The 19381-nt window shown below is 49.7% G+C and overlaps 8 protein-coding genes across 8 annotated transcripts; 5 read left to right on the top strand and 3 right to left on the bottom strand.

Annotated features, from left to right (window-relative positions):
- Positions 1-488: 488 nt before the first annotated feature.
- On the top strand, positions 489-2400 carry N7489_005587 (multicopper oxidase; the record flags this gene model as incomplete). Its single annotated transcript, XM_056711339.1, has 3 exons — positions 489-732; positions 789-1266; positions 1344-2400. 3 exons carry the CDS (start codon positions 489-491, stop codon positions 2398-2400), a joined length of 1779 nt encoding a protein of 592 aa, XP_056569760.1.
- A 102-nt stretch (positions 2401-2502) lies between these two features.
- Positions 2503-2873, bottom strand: N7489_005588 (thioredoxin family protein; the record flags this gene model as incomplete). Its single annotated transcript, XM_056711340.1, has 2 exons — positions 2503-2800; positions 2851-2873. 2 exons carry the CDS (start codon positions 2871-2873, stop codon positions 2503-2505), a joined length of 321 nt encoding a protein of 106 aa, XP_056569761.1.
- Positions 2874-3422: 549 nt separating this feature from the next.
- N7489_005589 (RNA recognition motif domain-containing protein) lies at positions 3423-4165 on the top strand (the record flags this gene model as incomplete). The annotated part of the gene is made up of 4 exons (XM_056711341.1): positions 3423-3492; positions 3549-3621; positions 3684-3790; positions 3943-4165. Exons 1-4 carry the CDS (start codon positions 3473-3475, stop codon positions 4163-4165), a joined length of 423 nt encoding a protein of 140 aa, XP_056569762.1. The 5' UTR covers positions 3423-3472.
- A 748-nt stretch (positions 4166-4913) lies between these two features.
- On the bottom strand, positions 4914-7298 carry N7489_005590 (uncharacterized protein; the record flags this gene model as incomplete). Its single annotated transcript, XM_056711342.1, has 1 exon — positions 4914-7298. One exon carries the CDS (start codon positions 7296-7298, stop codon positions 4914-4916), a length of 2385 nt encoding a protein of 794 aa, XP_056569763.1.
- Positions 7299-7846: 548 nt separating this feature from the next.
- N7489_005591 (Zn(II)2Cys6 transcription factor) lies at positions 7847-11146 on the bottom strand (the record flags this gene model as incomplete). The annotated part of the gene is made up of 4 exons (XM_056711343.1): positions 7847-8562; positions 8622-10853; positions 10913-10962; positions 11031-11146. The coding sequence occupies 4 exons, from the start codon at positions 11144-11146 to the stop codon at positions 7847-7849; spliced, it is 3114 nt and encodes a 1037-aa protein (XP_056569764.1).
- A 1827-nt stretch (positions 11147-12973) lies between these two features.
- On the top strand, positions 12974-13759 carry N7489_005592 (flavin reductase family protein; the record flags this gene model as incomplete). The annotated part of the gene is made up of 1 exon (XM_056711344.1): positions 12974-13759. One exon carries the CDS (start codon positions 12974-12976, stop codon positions 13757-13759), a length of 786 nt encoding a protein of 261 aa, XP_056569765.1.
- Positions 13760-14350: 591 nt separating this feature from the next.
- On the top strand, positions 14351-15702 carry N7489_005593 (homoserine acetyltransferase family protein; the record flags this gene model as incomplete). Its single annotated transcript, XM_056711345.1, has 6 exons — positions 14351-14495; positions 14552-15047; positions 15105-15214; positions 15271-15382; positions 15487-15566; positions 15620-15702. 6 exons carry the CDS (start codon positions 14351-14353, stop codon positions 15700-15702), a joined length of 1026 nt encoding a protein of 341 aa, XP_056569766.1.
- Positions 15703-16183: 481 nt separating this feature from the next.
- N7489_005594 (polynucleotide adenylyltransferase) lies at positions 16184-18446 on the top strand (the record flags this gene model as incomplete). Its single annotated transcript, XM_056711346.1, has 8 exons — positions 16184-16332; positions 16393-16541; positions 16601-16975; positions 17033-17244; positions 17294-17915; positions 17965-18079; positions 18134-18251; positions 18393-18446. The coding sequence occupies 8 exons, from the start codon at positions 16184-16186 to the stop codon at positions 18444-18446; spliced, it is 1794 nt and encodes a 597-aa protein (XP_056569767.1).
- Positions 18447-19381: the final 935 nt, after the last annotated feature.

Here is a 19381-nt window from a genome sequence, read left to right on the forward strand (position 1 = left end):
TCGGGACTACTGTCTCCGACATCTGAATGGGGTATCTTGAACTTTGAGCCGTTCATTCGCCCGGAGTCGGCCTGCTGTTCCCAATCACGACCCTTGCTTGAAATGAAAGAATACGAACTAATTCCGCTGCCTTGGATTATTGGCTTAGCTGCGAAGCAGGCTTCAAGACCCAAGATCAATATATTGATGCTCGGATGGATTTCCCCTCCGCCCATTCCCCGACGGGTTAGATTGGTCCCCGACAAAAGTATGGACATATCATTCATTTGCTTTTCTCCTTTACGAGCTTGCAAGGAAGAGGCTTCCACGGAAATCCTGCATCTGATGTGATCGACTCGCAGGAAAGCTCGGGATGCATATGCTCTCGTAATGTTCCATGACTCCCCCTAGGCCCACATAAAAGGGTGGGAATCCCGTGGAAAGCATAATATATCAAGATTGGGCCATTAATTTTGGTACAGATTGCCACTTTACTGTCATCTTCAGATATGAAGTTCTCTCTAGGAAGCCCGTGCCTCTGGCTTCTATGCCTCGTTCAATGGGCATCTGCGGCTACGGTATTCTTTCCAGTTACATTGACGTGGTCGAACAGAACCGTCGCAGGAGTATCTAGACCAGTGATTTCAACAAACGGCCAGTTTCCTGCTCCCCCGCTGCGGATCAACCAGGGTGACACTGTTGATTTCCTCGTTGATAATCGGTGCCCGTTCAATACAACTATACACTTCCATGGTAAGCTCTTGGATAGCTTGGTCGTGTTTGGCATGTATTAACTTGGTATCTTCTAGGAATTGAACAAATAGGAACCCCTTGGTCTGATGGAGTCCCCGGTGTCTCGCAGAGATCAATTAGACCAAACTCTTCGTTCCTGTATAGATGGACAGCAACCGAGTACGGGGCTTACTGGTACCATGCACATCACCGTGGCTCTCTCGAAGATGGGCTTTTTGGACCAATCTATATCACCCCCGCCCCCTCGGTGCAGAAGCCTTTCAGTCTTATCACAACCAATCCTACTCAGCTGAGGGCCATGATCCGCGCAGAGAGCGTGACCTGTCCCGTCTTGCTTTCGGAGTGGCGTGTTCTCACGTCGGAGGAGATCTGGGCTGCCCAGTTAGCATCCGGAGCGGACTCATTCTGTGCCAATGCTTTGCTCATCAATGGCAAAGGGTCCATCACCTGTCTGCCACGTGCTGAGATCGACGCCCTGACAACAGAGGTTCAGAAAATAAGTCTAGGTGATGGTCTAAGATTGACAGACATGGCGTGAGTGGATCGTTCCGTCATGGTCCAATGACTATTACTGGTGGTCGCGGCGATAAACTAACTAACTTCATCACTAGATGTTTCCCACCCAACATCACCGATACAGTATTCGACTTCCCACACAACTACGATGCCATCCCGCCAATGATGTTCGAAGGCTGTGTACCATCCCAGGGCCCTAAAGAGATCTTCTATGTTAACGCAGCTCACCAATACGTAAGCTGGGATCTCACCAGCACAGCCGGTCTACTAGAGCTCACCTTCTCAATCGACGAGCATGACATGTGGGTCTACGCCATAGACGGACGATACATCCAGCCCCGAAGAGTCAACGCACTCACCATCCCAAACTCAAACCGCTACTCGGTAATGATCCCCCTCAACCGACCAGCCGGAGACTACACCGTGCGCATGGTCAGCGCCAGCATAAACCAGATCCTCAACACAACCGCCATAATGCGATACGAAGGCTTCCGCCAGCTTAAACGCCCGTCCAACCCGTGGATCCAAATCAACAACGAAGCCGCCAGGCCAGACGCCGTCTTCCTCGACGAGAACCGCGTCGTCCCGTTCCCAGCAATCGTCCCTTCAAACGATATTGCACAAACCTTCTTCCTGCATATCAACCAGGTCGGCACTGCTTTCCGCTGGAGACTCGGTAATACCAGCTATGGTCTCGAGCTCGAGGAAGCACAGCCTCTGCTCTTCAACCAGAACTCCATTCCCAGTGACTTGATCATCAGAACGAAGAATAATACCTGGATCGACTTGATCCTTCAGACGGATACCATCCTGCAGCCCCCGCATCCGATCCACAAGCACTCGAATAAACATTTTATCATCGGCCAGGGAAATGGTACTTTCACTTGGAATTCGGTCGCGGAAGCTGTTCAGGCTGTTCCTGGTAACTTTAATCTGCAGACGCCACAGTATCGTGACACATTCCATACACTGCCAGCTGTGACGGGTTTGACTTGGACGGTACTTAGGTATCATGTTATTAATCCTGGTGCATTCATAATGCACTGTCATATTCAGGTTCATCAGAGTGGTGGGATGGTCTTGGCAATGTTGGATGGGGTTGATGTTTGGCCTACTGTCCCGCTGCCTTATAGGATTGCTGCTGGGTTTTAGTGGAGTTTAGAGGTAGTGTATTAGATCACCGGATGCATGTGTTCCACAAACGCAAGCACCATGGCGGATACGACAGAAGTAAGCCGACCACCCCCTCATCACTCAAATGAGGTGAGATTTGATCCCCTCCTCAATGGCAGGCAAGTGAGCCCCAACAACCTCAGTGATCTTGTCTCCGCCCTTGAATAGCATGAATGTAGGCTTAGCCTGTACACCTAGTTCCTGTCCGACATCCTCGACCTTATCGACATCCACCTCGTAGAATTTAACCTGGGTGTAGACGTTGCTCAATTCTTCAATCTTTGGTGCGATTGCTTTGCAGTGTGAGCACCAATCGGCGTAGCAGTTGAGGAGGACGGGGTCTTCTGAGCTGAGGATCTTCTCTAGGAAGTCGGCTTTGCTGTGGTGGGTATCAGTTTGTGTTTGTGCAAGGGAGGGCAGTGAGGTTACCTAGTGAGTTCAATGACAGGCATGTTGGTTACTGTCTTGGAAGTATAGATTGTAGAAGCTCAATTTTAAGTGGAAGAGAAGGTTTTATAGAGAAGATCCACGGGTGGGGTGATCTAGATCGGATGACCTCATGACGAGAACAGGGAAGTTTTCTGAATGTCATGTTTCACCGTCATACTATTGGTATTCTTGCTTGTTCAATTGTTATATATTTCTTATTTATAGGTGAATAATATACTGTTTAACATGGTGCCATATGTTGTATGAAGTGCATCTAACTATGCCCACACTACGGAGTAGACCTCCTATCGACAGCGTGGGGATATGGGTCCACTATGTATGACAAAGCTACAAGAGTAAACATATTACCCAAACAAGTATACATAAAGTCACCTAGGTATACACTTCAGATGCCAAATCACATCAAATACCTAAAACCGAAATATCAAAATATCAAAATGGACAAAAATAAATGAGCCTGAAAAACGAGGAATCAGGAATCTGTGGGGTGATGTTGTTCCGTCCCGGGTTGTATTTAAGATCAGGCTCGGCTGTGCCCCTCTTCACACTAACACCCTTTCCCCCTCTCTCCATCTCTCCATCTCTCCCCATTTCCATCAAAATGTCGAAGCTTTTCATTGGGTAAGGGCGACCCAACAGGATATCTAACATACCACGTGCTGACTGTCCTTTTCTAGCGGTCTTTCCTGGAACACAGACGACAACAGTCTGCGCCAGCGCTTCGAGGAATTCGGCGTTGTCGAGGATGCTGTGAGTCGCTGTGACTCCTATAACTGATCGCATCCCTCTAAGACTCCCATTTCTCTCTCTAGACCGTCGTCAAGGACCGTGATACCGGCCGCAGCCGCGGTTTCGGTTTCGTCCGCTTCTCCACCGACGATGAGGCTACTGCCGCTATGAACGCCATGAACAACCAAGAGTAAGCAAGCTGATCCATCATATTTCCTGCACTCCAAGCGACTGGTAAAGTCATGCTGGAACGAGTCGCGCGAGTGTCATCTGTTCCAGCGCGACATAAACAGTCTCTTTTACCCCATTGAAAACATGTTCTAACAACGATCTCTTTTCCAGGTTCGACGGTCGCCAGATCCGCGTTGACAAGGCTACTGAGCGCGCTGCCGGTGGTGGTGGTCGCGGCGGCTTCGGCGGCGGCGGTTTCCGTGGCGGCAACGGAGGCAACGGAGGCTACGGCGGTGGCTACGGCGGTGGCCAGGGCGGCTACGGCCAGGGCGGCTACGGTGGTGGTCAGTACGGTGGCCAAGGTGGTCAGGGCGGTTACGGCGGCAATTACTAGATGTTCCTGTCACGAAGCTTATGAAGGTCTGGACGTGATTAGCACTTTTTTACGAAGGTTGTGACTTATGCTGGGTTGACGGATAAATTCGCTGGGTGACACTTGATCCTGCCCAATACAAAATCGAACTCGTTCAACTAACCTTTAATCGATAATCAATAATATCGAGCCTTCCATCACTTCTGTTTCCTTTTAACCTGCTTTGTGCGAGATGTAACAACGTACAGGGTTCAATGTGATTCCAGTTTCCCCGCATTGTCTTGGGCACAGACGTTAGGCTACGTGTAAAGACTGGCTTGTATATTTAGTTACTCTCCACTTGAGTGCTGTGCATAATATAACAGATTCAACAAATCTAATGTCCAATATTTGATGTCCAATATCTAATCTATCGGACGATCACTACATAAGCGAGCGGACCTGCCCAGGTGGGGGCGAAAGTGGAGATATCAAAGTCTAGGGACTTGGCATTGTTTCATGTCAGTGCACGTGCATTATACATACAACTGATGGAAGTTGAAAGACCAGATGAAGCTCGCTAATATAAACAGTTCAAATAAACTAATGAAGGGCTATGGCTAAATCAGCAAAAGTCACCAAAATGGTGAGGAACATTGTAACATTGTAAAAATCATAAAAGAACCCAAACATTTCGCCTGATATCGTTCCAGTCATGGTCGTAAGGTTGGGGAAATAGGGGTAACTAGGTACCTCCCCAAGATCAATCTGTTTGTTCGTCTTCTTCATATTATTCATCTCTTTTGCCTTCAGTTTCAGGCTGTGTAGTCTCCCTAAGCACATCCAACAGGACGGGAGACTCGATATAGTCAGTGGAGGAAGGAGGCACTGCATTCATAGTGGGAGGTTCAACAGATTCATCTGGAAATGACTCTGCTTCTCTCTCAAGCTGGGGTTGCTCGTTGTCTGGAGACATGTCAGACAGAATAGGAGATTCGTCGAAGTCAGTTGAGGAAGCAGATGGTTCTGCAGACGCAGCAGAGGAGTCCACAGTGCTATCCACAAGGTCCTGTGCGCTGTCCTCAAGGTCCTGTGCGTTGTCCTCAAACTCAGGCTGCGTAGTCTCAATAGACACGGCCGGCAGAACAGAAGACTCGGTAAAGTCAGTGGAAGAAAGGGAGGACTCTGGGGACACAATAGGAGAGTCCACGGTGTGGTGAAAAGAAGTCTCCACGTTGTCCTCAAGCTGAGGCTGCGTAGTCTCCAGCAGCTGGGACGATGCTGGAGTCCCTGTAGGTTCCACAGAGTGTGTAGCCTGAGCATGAGAATCAGGAGAGTCAACAGTCAGAGAAGTAGACCTTACTATCTCAGACATTGAACTCACCTCGCTCTCACTAGCAGCCACAAACTCAGAATTCAGCATGAACTCAACTGAGCTCATGACTACTGCATCACTCACACTGTCCGAGCTCGCAAGGGAGACAGAAGGAGACACAGGTGGAGCCTCGCTCAAACTCGGCATAGCCGAGGAGGGCAATGTATCATGAGACAAGCCCTGTGGGAAAGGACCAAGATGGGAGTAGACGGGGACTTGCTGCTGACGAGACCCGATAGCAAGGAAAGCCACCAAGACACTAAGAAGAAGCAGAGCAATATTGCGCCTGTCGGAGGCCAGAACACGGATATAATTCACGAAAAGAGTTGGAAGGGCAACCTCATGTTCCTTCCTCTCCCGTCCAAGCTCAGGCGCATGATTAAGCCGAGCTCGAGCTTCAGGGAAAGCCTGCCTGGACGCCACCTCATCAGACCGGGAAGAACCCACATCACTGATCATACGAGCGTGGCTCTGCCTAGGCGACTGCAGAATCTCCGGTGGGACCTGATGTCCACCATCAATCAGCGGCGACATCTGCATCTGCATCTGCATCTGCATCTGCGGCATGTGACTCTGGGCATGCTCAACAACCGCCATCTGCTCCTCCGCAAGCCTCCTCTCCAAGCTACGGCGCACATCGGAAGGCAGCCAAAGCCCAACCTCGACATCGACCTTCTCCATATCGCGCCATGCAGCAGCCCACGCCCCAGCGCGCATCAGCCCGTTCGCAGCAAACACCCGGATCTCCCATTTGCGGTTACTATCTCCGTGCCGCACATGGCCCCCACAATCAGGACACTCATCGCCCTGCTCGCCGTCCGTCTCGCTCTCTCCGATATCCGAGAAGTCCCCCTCGGAGCCAGAGCCAGAGCTATGATCCTCCCTACCCACGAAGTGTCCATTCTGTAAACGTGGTCTTTGCAGCTCGAGGCTCTCCAACAACCGCTCCTCTAGAATGTCGTACAGATCCTCCGGGTGGGAGATTAGCACGCCGCGATCGCGCAGCACGCCCGACCCAACCCGGTCTTGCAGACGCCGCCAGCGCTTCCAGTATTCTGTCGGTAGCTCGTCTTCCAGGATATCCTGGTTTCTGGGGTCCGATGCTCCAGGTACTGGGATGGACGGCGGGAGCAGGGTGCAGTGCAGCAGCACGAGTGGAGCCTCCTTCCTCGGCTTCTGCTGTTTTGTTGCATTGGGCGAATAATACGGTGATCGTCTTAGTGGCGAGGGGCCAGGTGACCGTGATCGGAGGCCTTGTCGTCGGCGCGGGGGCGTTAGATACTCGTCCTCGTCGGCTTCGTCTTCTGTGTGCATCTGCATGGCCCGGACGGAACTCGGTTTTCGGAAGGCAGCTTCGCGCTGACGGATGGTGCGTATGTTGGCGGGGATGTCGTTGAAGTCGCCGAAGCTCGCTTCGGACTGTTCTACTCTGTAGCCGGATATCTTTTCGTGTATGTCCATGTCTGGCATTTGTTTCATTCTGTCGACTGGGTGGATGAGGACGGAGGCTGGGACAGAGGATAGTGATGAGCGACTTGATGCTCTGGACTTCAGTTGCTCTAGTTCATCGTCCATCTCACGGCCGAATACGTCGCTCGTTGAATGGCGGGTGGAGGAGGAGGAAGAGTTGTATTCATATTCTTGGGTGGAGGACATGTGGGCATTATCGGCAGGGTAGGGTCCGTTGCTGGATTCGAGGGAGGATACGAGGAAGCCTTTGCCTGGAGGGGCAAATGGTTGTGGACTTAGGATCTCTGTGCAATCGACGTCTTGTTGACTGTCGTCATTTAACCGTGCCATGAGATTCTCATGCAATGGTTGGCGGGAGGGTGCGTTCTGAGACTTCCGAGTTGGTGCCTGTAGGAATACGAGGATCTAGGGACTTGGTAAAATGGGATTCCGCATATCTTGTCCCTTTGTGTCAACGTGGAATCCAAGACACTCAATGTGTGTTGACAAGTCTACAAGTCGCTCACCGCCCCGTTGTTCCGGGCAACCGACTGACATTGTCGATCATCAAGCCACAGGGTGGACTCGAGCACATCGTAGATGTTGAACGTGACATTCCGGTGGGATCTAGGAATCAATGCTGCAAGAAAAATATTCTTTTGTGTCTATTGAGAATAACCGCAGTTAAACCCCAAGCCAAACGTGCCGGTTTGAAAATACACGACCAAAAACAAGACGGTCTAAGTGCTGGCCAAGGATATCATCCCCCCGACGCCAGGAAAGCACATCTCGGTATGAAATATATAAACAAAAGCAGAACTCGGTCGCTAGAACACTGGCAAATGCAAACCGCCCCAAAAATATAAATATGTACTATAAGAAGTAAGGAACATCAAACATTACGGAGGCCGTGACACATCATCAGGGCTCATAAGCGGATAATTTTGGTGGTCGCCGAAGAAACTAAGGACATCCTGAGGGAGGTATTCCAGCCATGGAAGGATCTCACCGTTGGCGAACGGGAAAGAGTCTTGATGGTGGATGGAGTTCATATCGACCTCATGACTCCCGATCATCATCCCGTTCGCGTCATCCAGCGTCGACTGGAGATCGGCACCTGGATCACGAGACCCCGTTTGGCTTCTGGCTTGGTGTTCGGCTGTCGGTTGAGGTATCGAGTAATTATAGGCGGAGGGCTGGGTATCCATATGTGAAGTTGGTAGCTCAGATGATAGCATCTCCGGGAAAGTAGAATGTGCTGTCTGTACGGGGCGCGTTGCTCGCGTGTCTGATCCGGGATATGCTGAATCCATGCTCATGTAATAAGAGGGGTCGGTGCGCATTGTTCTGGATTGAGCACTGGGGTATTTAGCATTTGCTGTGGTGAGTGAGCGTGTCATTTCTTCGTGAGCCCTGGCTGGTGCAATAGATTGCGAGTATGTAGAACTTGGTCCTTCACCGGCATTTGTTGGTATGACTGGGTAGCTGTGGCTGTACTGCGACGAGTATGTCGGTCTATTGGACGTAGACTCCGGCTCGGTCGTGGACATCTGATAAAGTAAACTCAAGTTGGGCTGTGAAGAATTCGTTGCTCCTGTGAGTGCCCATCCGATAGCTGTCGAGGGATAAGCCATTAGCGTATGTCTATCATGGATATTAACGGATCCAACAAACCTTGGCTCGGATCAATATGTGGTGACCATTTCCCGTCAGATGAGATATCCGCGACCCCGGCTGGTCTTTCTGGGTCAAAGCCAGAGTCTGCCGATGCTTTGCCCGCACGCCATGGTCCAAGAGGAGGCCCAGGGACGATACCTTCGGTATTTTCCATATCTTCCACGGCGTAAAGGAGGGGATCAACAATCCCCTTGGCCTTCTGATCCAGCACTGTCAAAATATACCCAGTGCCTTCCCAATACGTATTTAGTGCTTTCAAAGCCTTATAACACCGCTGGTAATTCTCCTTGGCGGCAGAAGCAAGCAGGATATGCTTCGCCGTCGACTTCCGTTCTGTCCCATTTGAAGACTCCATAGTGGGCATCACAAACCCACTGGATTGATTCGCCAACAATGGTCGAGGTTGGTGTGACCCAACCCCTGAGGATGAAGACGTATAGTAAGCACTTTCCATGAGGAACGCGCATGCCGCAATATACATCGGCTGACTCGTGAAAGGATTGCCAATGAAGCTTTTCCCATCGACAAGCTCCGAGAAGGATAAGATATCGGCAATAGTTTTGGCAGATGACATCGATAGCTCACGACTATTCGGATAGAGGTGTTGGATTGATCCACCAAACGAATTTAACAACGTCGGTTGATGAAGAAGAACGATGAGAGTATGGAACCAGAAATGGAGAAGAATGAAATTGGTTCCCTCCTTGGCTTTGACGTAGGCTTGAAAATTAGCTGCGTTGAAATGAAGTCTTGGGGACAAGCGTTGGTAGATGCCGGTGAGATCACTTTCCATCCCAGCCAGCATCTTCAACGTGTCCGGGGTGACAAGCTTGACATCCTGAATGCCATTAATGAGGTCGGTCACCCGGCCGTACAGATGGATGATCCGAATAAGCGGCGGAAAAGGCGCAGGCCACCCATTTGGAAGCTGGGATTCAGACTGAAGAGGGAAGCAGAGTTCAATATCCTCATCGCGTAGTGTCACTGGTCTCCCGGTACCCGAGGAGATGACTCGGTCTAGGAAAAAGATGCTCCAGAATGAGTCTACCCGTTCGCGCTCCCGGGCACGTTCGTCAACCAAAGGCTGCGGAGTGGTCTTGGGTGTCAGATGCACGTCAAGATCATCATATTGTTCCTCTCTTAGTTTCCCAGCATGACCTGTCATCACTTCGCTTGGTGTGACGCCGCTCTTGCCATAATTATATTTGAGACCTTGAAACTTCTGCAGTCCAAGATCCTGCGCCATGCGAATTGATATTCCGAGGTACATCCACAGTCCACTGTCATGATTCGATCCAAACTGTTCATAGGCGAGCAATAAGCAGGCTTGGACGGCAGAAAGAGTTGGACATGGCAGTGAATCTACGAGAGCGCTCATCGCACGATGAGCAAATGGCAAACCACGATCCCACTTTTTGTCGTCGAGTGGCGGCTGCGAGCGATCGATAGGAGGAGCCTGTGGAGGACCAAGTGATGGGTGTATTGAAAATCTCGCAGCCAAGGAACACACTGCGTCTACCAACATTGTGTCGACCTTTTTCTCCTTGAGATCCTGGAGGAATCTTTCTCGTTGTAGGAAAGGAAAGCTGCAGCCCAGGTGGGCAAAGAAGAGCTCGCACAAATGGGATACAAGATTCGAGACTGGAAGCGTATCATCTCGGTCATAAAACGGGATATTCGCATCGCGGCTGTCCCGATTATCCGTGGCAGTGGCGAGGGGTCTTATGGGAATTTCGGACGGTTTGGGGCTCCGAAGAGGAGAGGGAGAGTCCGAGGACGTGGACGGATTACTCTTGCGAGAACCTCTTACTTGCACAACCATCTGTTTAAACCCCGGTACAATCGCGGTAGGGCCGAAGTATCGGAAATATGGGACATGCGTGCGATTCCCTGAGCTCACAGAGGTACGACCACTCGCTGGGCTGTCCCCAACAGCTTGGGCATCCAATTCCTTGTTCACGAGTGAGGAAGCATCCCCAGAAGATGGTTCATTTGATCCGGGTGCTTTCGTCTTGGTGGCCTTATCCACGGGGCCCTTGGTTACCGTTGTGGGCGCCGGTTCGGGGGAGCTGCTTTCGACTGCGCGGGAAGTGCGCTGGCTTGTCAATTCATTCGGAGCGGGAAGACGCGGTGGCGCTCGAGATGCGGAGTCGGACTGCGTTCGCAGGTGTGCGGTCGATTCGGTGTATCCGAGGCAGACATGCTTGTAGTCGGAGCAAGTCTTGCACACTTCCCTCGTATACCCTGTCAGCAAGATCCCCGCGATCGAGACACACTGTGCATCCTACCTGGCTGTTCACCGGAACATCGAATCTTGCGCCGGCGACATGTTAAACAACTAAACCAAAACGGAAGTGACGTCAGCGTCTTGACCAACAAAGATCATACTCAATGGGGTCCACATACGCGGCATTAACGCGGCGGCGCTTGGTTTGCGGCTGCCCGTCGGTTGCGACAAAACGAATTTGTCTGGGAGCAGAAGGATTGCCGCCGTTCTTCTTGTTGGGAGAAGGAGGGCTCATCGCGAGCCAATAATTACCCGTGGCCTCGACCCATTGGGTACCTGTACACTCCCAGCTTCAGTGAGTTGGTTGGTTCTCGGCGCGGAGTCTGGATACTAAGGTTCAGGGAGGAGGATCGAAAGAAAGTAGGGAAGGTGTGCGATAGCGAAAACTTCATTAGGAAGGGAAATAAACGGGGGCCAATATTTCAAGGCCAATAAGGGATCAAGAAGTGGTGAAGTGTTCAAGGGAGAAAAGTTGGGGAAGAGGGGAGTTAAGCCCGCGTGATTGCCCTCGCTTGTACTACGCCACTCCAAGGGCACATTTTACATTTCCAAAACCCTTTTGGAACATTGAAATCTCACGATGTATTTGTGTAAGGTAATGTTCTGATCGAAAACATCGTCGGTTTTCCCCTTGACCGCTACGCCGGAAACAGACCCGTGGACGCCAACCCCGTTCGGGACAATCGGTCATGGGATGTCTGGGGCGATCCTTGTGATTTATAGTATGTCATATAATATATCATATACTGTAATCACTTTACTGTTTGAAGTAGAAATACATATGTAGAGAATAAATAGAAGACGAAAATAGAAAACAGTGGACTTTAATGAATTATTTAAACGAACTAGGAATAGAATCAATAACCTGGAATTCATCGCATCAACTCCGAGTATGTAGAGTCCAGACTTCCAACCCATATGGAGCTTTATGGGGAGAGTGGGTTTGGCTGTATTTCACTCCACGTTTTCAGAGTATATCAAATTGGAATTTCGATTTTTCGATTTTCGGAGCAAGGGTACATTTGTATACATATGTATTCCCTTGGCACTTAACACAGGTCATTCAAACTGCTAGCTGCATTTAAGCTTATTCCTCAGGGCTTAGGGATTTTCCCAAACAGGGAAGTCCCTCCACGACGGATTGTAGAATACAAATACATATAAGTACGGAGTACGGAGTATGTACTGAAAGGGTCCACATGGGCAATTTCCAGAAGGTCAGGTGAAGGCTTCTAAACGGTTCATTTTAGCCGGCCATTTATGATTTCTTTTACTTCTTTTGATCTGGTCTAAACCCTTTCAGGTGTTTCCTTTTGTGTGCGATTCTCGACTGAGTCTCGTTTTGAGGTTTCTGGGAATAGAGAATGCAAATAGAACTACGTACTTCTCTCTATAGTTTTAGTTCTTTCACGTCCTCAGAGAGGTGACTACCCCTTGGGGTCTACCTGGTATATGTCTGCTATTAGTTTGAAGCTCTAGACAATACACAACTTCGCGAGAATTGAGCCCTAGTATAGACGGGTGAAAAGCAACATGACGTTGACTTCTCCCGAGGTCCAGGGCATAAAATTGTCCCCCGGAGATATCCCCGGAGTCGGCCCGACAGTCGGTAGAGGAGGTATATCCACGCAGTTTATGTGAGTCAGTGTGGTATCTAGCGCGTGGCAATACAAATTATCAGTATATCCAGTCGTGGCATTAATTTGCAACCGAAGCTTCCAAGCTTGAGCCGGAGATAGTAAATGCGATAAGAATTTGGGTAAGAATTTCATGAAGTCAAAGAGCTGTCTCCATTTCCCCCATGTTTCCACTTCAATCTGCTTCCCGAAATACTCGGATGCTCTCATTATTGCAATCTTGGTAAGTATTTCACTGTCCTCACCTAGGCAATTTCTAGCAAGCATGACGGAGGTGACCCTTATCGTCACCACTATGCGGGGCAGCCTACATGCACACTGAACAGCATAGCTGATTATAAATCTCAAGTTCTGGTCGTCTCGCAACAACACGCGCACCATTCCGACCTAATCACCCCACCCGATTCTTTGGTCACACCTACACAATGTTGAATGTCCGCCCGGATTTCGTGAAAACCCAAGCCTCGCGCCCAGACTTTCGCCAGGACGCTGAGGTCACATATACTAAGTCCCCAAACCCCACATGGAAGGAAGGCGATGGTGCGAACGACAGTGGCGAGAGCCTGAAGAAAGACCACGTCGAGATCGACCCCCATGAAGAGGGCCGGCCTGTGGCCTCGAACTATAAGTTCCTGATTTCAGGAATGGTCCCACGACCGATCGCACTCGTCAGTACCCAGTCTGCAGATGGCAAGACTACAAACCTCGCTCCGTTCAGCTACGCACAGGTCATCAACCACGACCCGCCGCTGTTTACAGTTGGCTTTTCTGGATCGATGGAGAGAGCCAAGGATTCATTGAAGAACCTGAATGAGACAGGCGAGTGCGTTATCAACATTATCTCGGAGCATTTCGTTGAAGCAGCCAATTCTACTGCCATCAATGCCCCTTATGGTGTTTCCGAGTGGGAGACTTCCGGCCTGCATCAAGCACCTACCTCTGTTGTGAAGCCTGCCCGTGTCAAGGAGTCAATTCTTTCTATCGAAGGCAAGCTTGTCGAGTTGAAGGAGTTTGAGAGTCGGGTCACCCCAGGTAAGAAAACGGGTGTGCTTGCTATTATTGAGGGCGTTCGTTTCTGGGTTAGGGATGATGCTATCAATGAGGAAAGGAATATCGTCGATTTGAAGGTCCTTAAGCCTATCAGTCGTCTAGGTGGCATCTCATATGGCCGAACCACGGAGGCCATGGAGATCCCTAGACCGCAATTCTAGAGCTCTGTTTTGGACTCTAGCAGCTTTGTCGGATAAGGTTTGGGTTGGATACGAGTATATAGATTCTTAGAGCATACAGCCAGAAGCAAATCGGCATGTATAACTTTGGTGCACTATATACAAACTCATGGTAAGTCTACACAACACCTAACTGCAAATATATCTAGGCACCTAATCAATATATGTGTGAATTTCCTACATATATGCAAGGATGTGCACCGCGCTGGGATGCCGGGCTGAAAGTTTGTAAGCACGGCCGGGGCCGGGCCCATTTCTTGCCTGGCTCGGAAAGTGCCTGGCCATGTTTTAGTTTGAATCTATCCATCCATGGATGCGACACTCTTACTAGACATCTCATCGAACCTTGAAACTCCAGGCGCTCGATAAAATTATTTGCGCTTATAGATACTTGTATGTACCAAATTGACGGAGGATAAGCATGTCCGGCTCAAACCGTGTCTCGTGCGGAGGGCAGAGCGGGGTTGATAAGTATCTCCAACTGTAGAACTATAAATTGGAGAATGCCCATTCAGCAAAAGTACAAACTTCTTCATCTTATTTCCATCTGAAATTCAAAAAGGAAGTGCGATTATGTCACAGGAGCAATACGAAACTTTCAAGCTTGGAGACTGGGAGCTCCAGAGCGGCGAGAAGATCAAGGACGCTCATATCGCATACAAGACATTCGGCGATCCCAAATCTCCAGCAATCGTCTATCCAACTTGGTTTTCCGGAGGTATATCTAGATACTATCCCAGATTCTCTCCAATACTGGTCTAATACTGCCTCTAGCTCTGTCCGACAACTTCTGGTTGATCGGAGATGACAAGCTCCTGAACCCCAACAATTTCTTCATTATAGTCCCAGCCCTGTTCGGAAACGGTCAGTCCTCTTCTCCATCCAACCAGCCGAGCCTCGGGCCATTCCCAAAGGTGTCATTTTACGACAATGTGCGGGCGCAGCATGAGCTCGTTACCAAGCACATGGGCATCACGCATTTGCGCGCCGTTGTTGGCTGGTCTATGGGAGGGGCCCAGACTTTCCAATGGGCAACGCAGTATCCTGACTTCATGGATCTCGTGGTCCCCTTTTGTACGGCTGCGAAAACCTCGCTTCACAACCAGGTCTTCCTTGAGGGTGTGAAAAGCTCCTTGATTGCGGTGAAGAAGAGCCGATCTGCGGGATCCGGGGAGATTGGCCTTAATAGGGAAACGGCAGAAGCGCATGCTTGGACAGCTGAAGAGAAGGATGTTGGTCTCAAGGCATTGGGCCGTGTGTATGCTGGATGGTAAGAAATTCTGTGTTGACTTTAACTTTTATCCCTCATCTGACCCATCAGAAACAGGGGATTCAGTCAGGCTTTCTATCGACACAAGTTGTACGAAACTGTGCTGGGTTTTCAGGGACTTGAAGATTTCATGGTCAACTTCTGGGAGAAATGGGCTTGTTCTAAAGGTTTTGTTTGATCCCGATGAAGTGGTTGTATCAGGGAACTGACAAGTGCGTTCAAGAACCCGAGAATCTGCTGGTTTTAATACAGACCTGGCAAAATGGTGACGTCTCGCAGCAAGAACCATACAATGGGGACTTTGAAAAGGCGATGGCATCCATCAAAGCAAAAGCGTTGGTTTTGCCGTCAAAAACTGACCTTTACTTCCCTTAAGTCGATTTGGTCCATCCTTCCACTTGATCAAAGTGAGACTAAGCTGAGAATCACATCACATTAGGCCTGAAGATTCAGAGTATGAAGTTGCTTGTATGAAGCCAGGGATTGGAACACTGGATATCTTCCCTTCCATCTGGGGTCGTGAGTTTAGCAACACAAATTCCAAATATATACCAAGCTAACTCGGTGGATAGATTGGGCAGGAGGTCCAGGCGATAACATGGATGATGTTAAATGGCTTGATAGCAAGCTCACTCAATTTTTCGCAGACAACTGAGGTAATAGCGCCAATTCTCTGGCCCGAGAAGTTCTGGAGCACGTCCAATTACCTAAGAAAGTCATAAAACTCAAAATGCAGCCTCCTTGTATGGCTTCAGTTAAATTCGAGATCCTTTTTGATGGCTGAAAATTATATAATGTTAGCTCGTTGTCGCCAAAAATGTAGATATTTAGGTACCGATCATGTGATGATGAGTAAGCGCCTGCCCTGGCGCTGGAAGCGCCGATGAACCTGCACGGCGACCAACTTCCTTCTTCAATTCCATTTCTCTCCCTGTTTCTGTCTTCTCTTCGCTTTTTGCTCACGGAGTTGTATTGTCCTCTTGATTATTCTCGCTCCCTCAGCAGCACCTAATTTCTTCCTAGGCTGCTTGCCTCGGAGCTTCATCGACAAGTCTGCTCGCGTTATCTAATCCCTATCTTCGCACGGCTTTGTGAGACTATATTTCGAATCTTACCATTTCGGCTTCCTCCCCACAATGGCCACGCCACCTGTCCGACAATGGGGTGTTACACCTCCGATCTCGACCGTCTTGCCGACTAAGGATGAACTTTCGGCGAACGACGATCTCATTGCCGAGCTTAAGGCTCAAAACAACTTCGAGCTACCGACTGAAACGGAACGGAGGTGTGTTCGCATTTCGACGAGGATAGCGCCAGAGCCCCGAAACTGATGATTGCGGAATAGAAAACAAGTGCTCCAGTTACTACAGCGCGTCACAGTGGAATTTGTCCAAGTCGTCAGTCGCAAGAAGGGTCTGTCCCCTGCTGCTGTCGAGGCTTCTGGGGGTAAAATTTTTACCTATGGAAGTTACAGGCTGGGTGTATACGGACCAGGTAAGTGTTCAGCTATGTATGAATCTTGTCATGTCCGTACTGACGATGATGGCTTGCAGGCTCCGATATCGATACGCTAGTCGTTGGGCCTAAACATGTCTTGATTGATGATTTCTTCGCCGAATTTCCCCCTGTTCTCGAAAGAATGGCTTCCGAGGGAGCTATTGAAAAGATGACTCCCGTGCCCGATGCGTTCGTTCCAATCATCAAGCTTGAGCTGTGTGGAATTAGTATCGATCTGATTTTTGCCCGCCTCGTCATTCCATCTATCCCGATGAATCTGGATTTGAAGAATAATGATTATCTCAGAGGACTGGATGAACGAGAGGTGAGATCGCTAAATGGAACTCGTGTCACAGATGAAATACTGGAGCTCGTCCCCCAACAAAAGACATTCCGCCTTGCATTGCGTGCAATCAAACTCTGGGCGCAGCGTAAGTGTCGTATCCTCTTTCTTTATCACTATTCAAATCATCTAATCATCTGTATAGGACGAGCGATCTACTCGAACATTGTCGGATTCCCTGGTGGTGTCGCATGGGCGATGCTGGTGGCTCGGGTTTGTCAGCTATACCCGCAAGCAACTGGCTCTGTTATTGTGGGAAAGTTTTTCAGAATCATGAACAAGTGGAATTGGCCTCAACCTGTCTTATTGAAACAGATTGAGGATGGGCCCCTCCAGATAAAAGTCTGGAACCCAAAGGTACGCACAAAGCACCACTTTCGCTGACGGTATTGCTAAGAACTATCAGATTTACCACGGTGATCGATTCCACCTCATGCCCATCATCACTCCTGCGTATCCCTCCATGTGCGCAACGCACAACATCAGTATGTCCACCAAGGCTGTCATTCTCAGGGAACTGCAGCGAGGTGGTGACATGGTAGACAAGATCTTCATGAAGCAGCTCTCGTGGCATGATCTATTCGCGCGCCACACATTCTTCACCCACGATTACAAATACTATCTCAGCATCACCGCTTCCAGCAAGACCAAGGAGGCCGAATCCGTGTGGTCAGGTCTCGTTGAGTCCAAGTTGCGTCACCTCGTTGGCGCTTTAGATCGCAAGCCAATTATTGCAGTGGCCCACCCATTCCCTAAGGGGTTTGAAAGAGTCCATCTCATCAAGAATGAGCAAGATATGGAAGCTGTCAAGAATGGGTCTACACAACATCAGGCTAAGGGCACAAAGACCGCGATGACCGATGAGACTAAGGATGCCGCTCACCAAGCCGCGGTCCAGAACACCCTCGAAAATGCAGAGGTACCGGGGCCGGCCGAGGGCACGGTCGAGGGGACGGTCGATAACGAAGGCCAGACTGTGTACACGACGACTTATTACATTGGTCTAGAGCTGAAACCTCTGGAGCCAGGTAATCGCACCACTCCCCCTATATGACATTTCTAACGTTTTTCTCGAAGGCCAATCGCGATCCCTCGATATATCAACCGACTCACAAATCTTTAAGTCAACTTGCACCTCATGGCCAGGATATCAGGAAGAAGTCATGGAGCTGGCTGTCACCCATGTTCGCAGGTAAGCTCCTCCTATCCCTTGTGACTCGCGTGGATTTTATCTAAAGCCCACCAGCTTTGATTTGCCCGATGATGTCTTCCAGCCCGGTGAGACCCGGGCGTCTCGACCGAAGAAGAAAGTCACCAAACGGTCAGAGACAGCCGGCCAGAAACGCAGCATCAGCGAGTTGGACGTAAGTGTGTCGAAGCGGATGAGATCGGCCTAATCTGGCGAAACATAAACCCTGGAACCCGTGATCCAACGCCATGCGGAAAAATAACCCCCCCAAGGATGTCGACAACTAAGAATGACTAATACCAAATTCGATTCCCAGGGTCCAACCGAAGGAGCCGCGAAACGCCAAGTTACCTCCGCAACTCCCGCCTGAACGGCTCCCTCTCTCTTCCCTTCGCCCCCTCCATCCCGCCGGGGCTGGTCCCCAACATCAAATTGATATCAGAGCCTCAGATTGCTTGTGGTCTCTGACCTAATATTGCAGTTTGCAGTTCTGCCCCCATCAGATCGAACATCTAACCCCTCGCCATCTTCGAGTGTTACCTTTCTCCACAGTGAACGTCCCTTGCTCTCGAAGCATAAGGTTGGTTCGTTCTTCTCTTCGTCTTGTCTTCTGTCTTTTGCGTTGCTTGCCCAACAGCTAGACTAGACACATTTCCTTCTCCCCGCCCGTTGCCACTTCACCTCTTACTGGGCATATTTCTCACGGCGCATATGTGTATGGGCCGGATTTATTCATTATCTCGTCTATTTGGTCGGTGTAGCATTTCGTTTTCGGTGGAACAAGCGGCTTCCCTCCACCCAGGTGGGCGTATACATTCGCCATCTTGCAGATAGTTCAGATAGTTAAATTCAAGGACGTGTCCCACTGTATGTGGGCTACACATAATCCACAAAATGTCCTGCTCTTTGATATTTTCTCCTTTCGACCTCTAACCAATATATCCCTATCATCCATGGTTATACGTAGGAAAGCCCTGTGTACGTCCTTGTGGAAGGTTATAGCAGCAAGAAGAAAAAGTTTTGACCAGAACAACATTCAAATGGGTGTCAGAGTATTATCTTACATACAGTCTCCCAGATATTATCTCAGGCCAGATGGATCGGATTGTTAAAGCCCGTCTCCCGTCTTGGACGGTCAGCGGCCACACCTACCTACCTAGGTAGGTACATACGGCCGATTACTCTTGTATACATAGCTAGATACTAGTACCTGCAACACTATATCGTGGCCCCGGAAGGTTACGCTTCTTCCATTCTTCCACTTCATCGATGGTTTGACATCGCATTCTTTTTCCCCAAGGCTTA

This window comes from Penicillium chrysogenum (assembly GCF_028827035.1).
Source record: "Penicillium chrysogenum strain IBT 35668 chromosome Unknown utg000002l_segment0_segment0, whole genome shotgun sequence".
NCBI lineage: Eukaryota > Fungi > Ascomycota > Eurotiomycetes > Eurotiales > Aspergillaceae > Penicillium > Penicillium chrysogenum.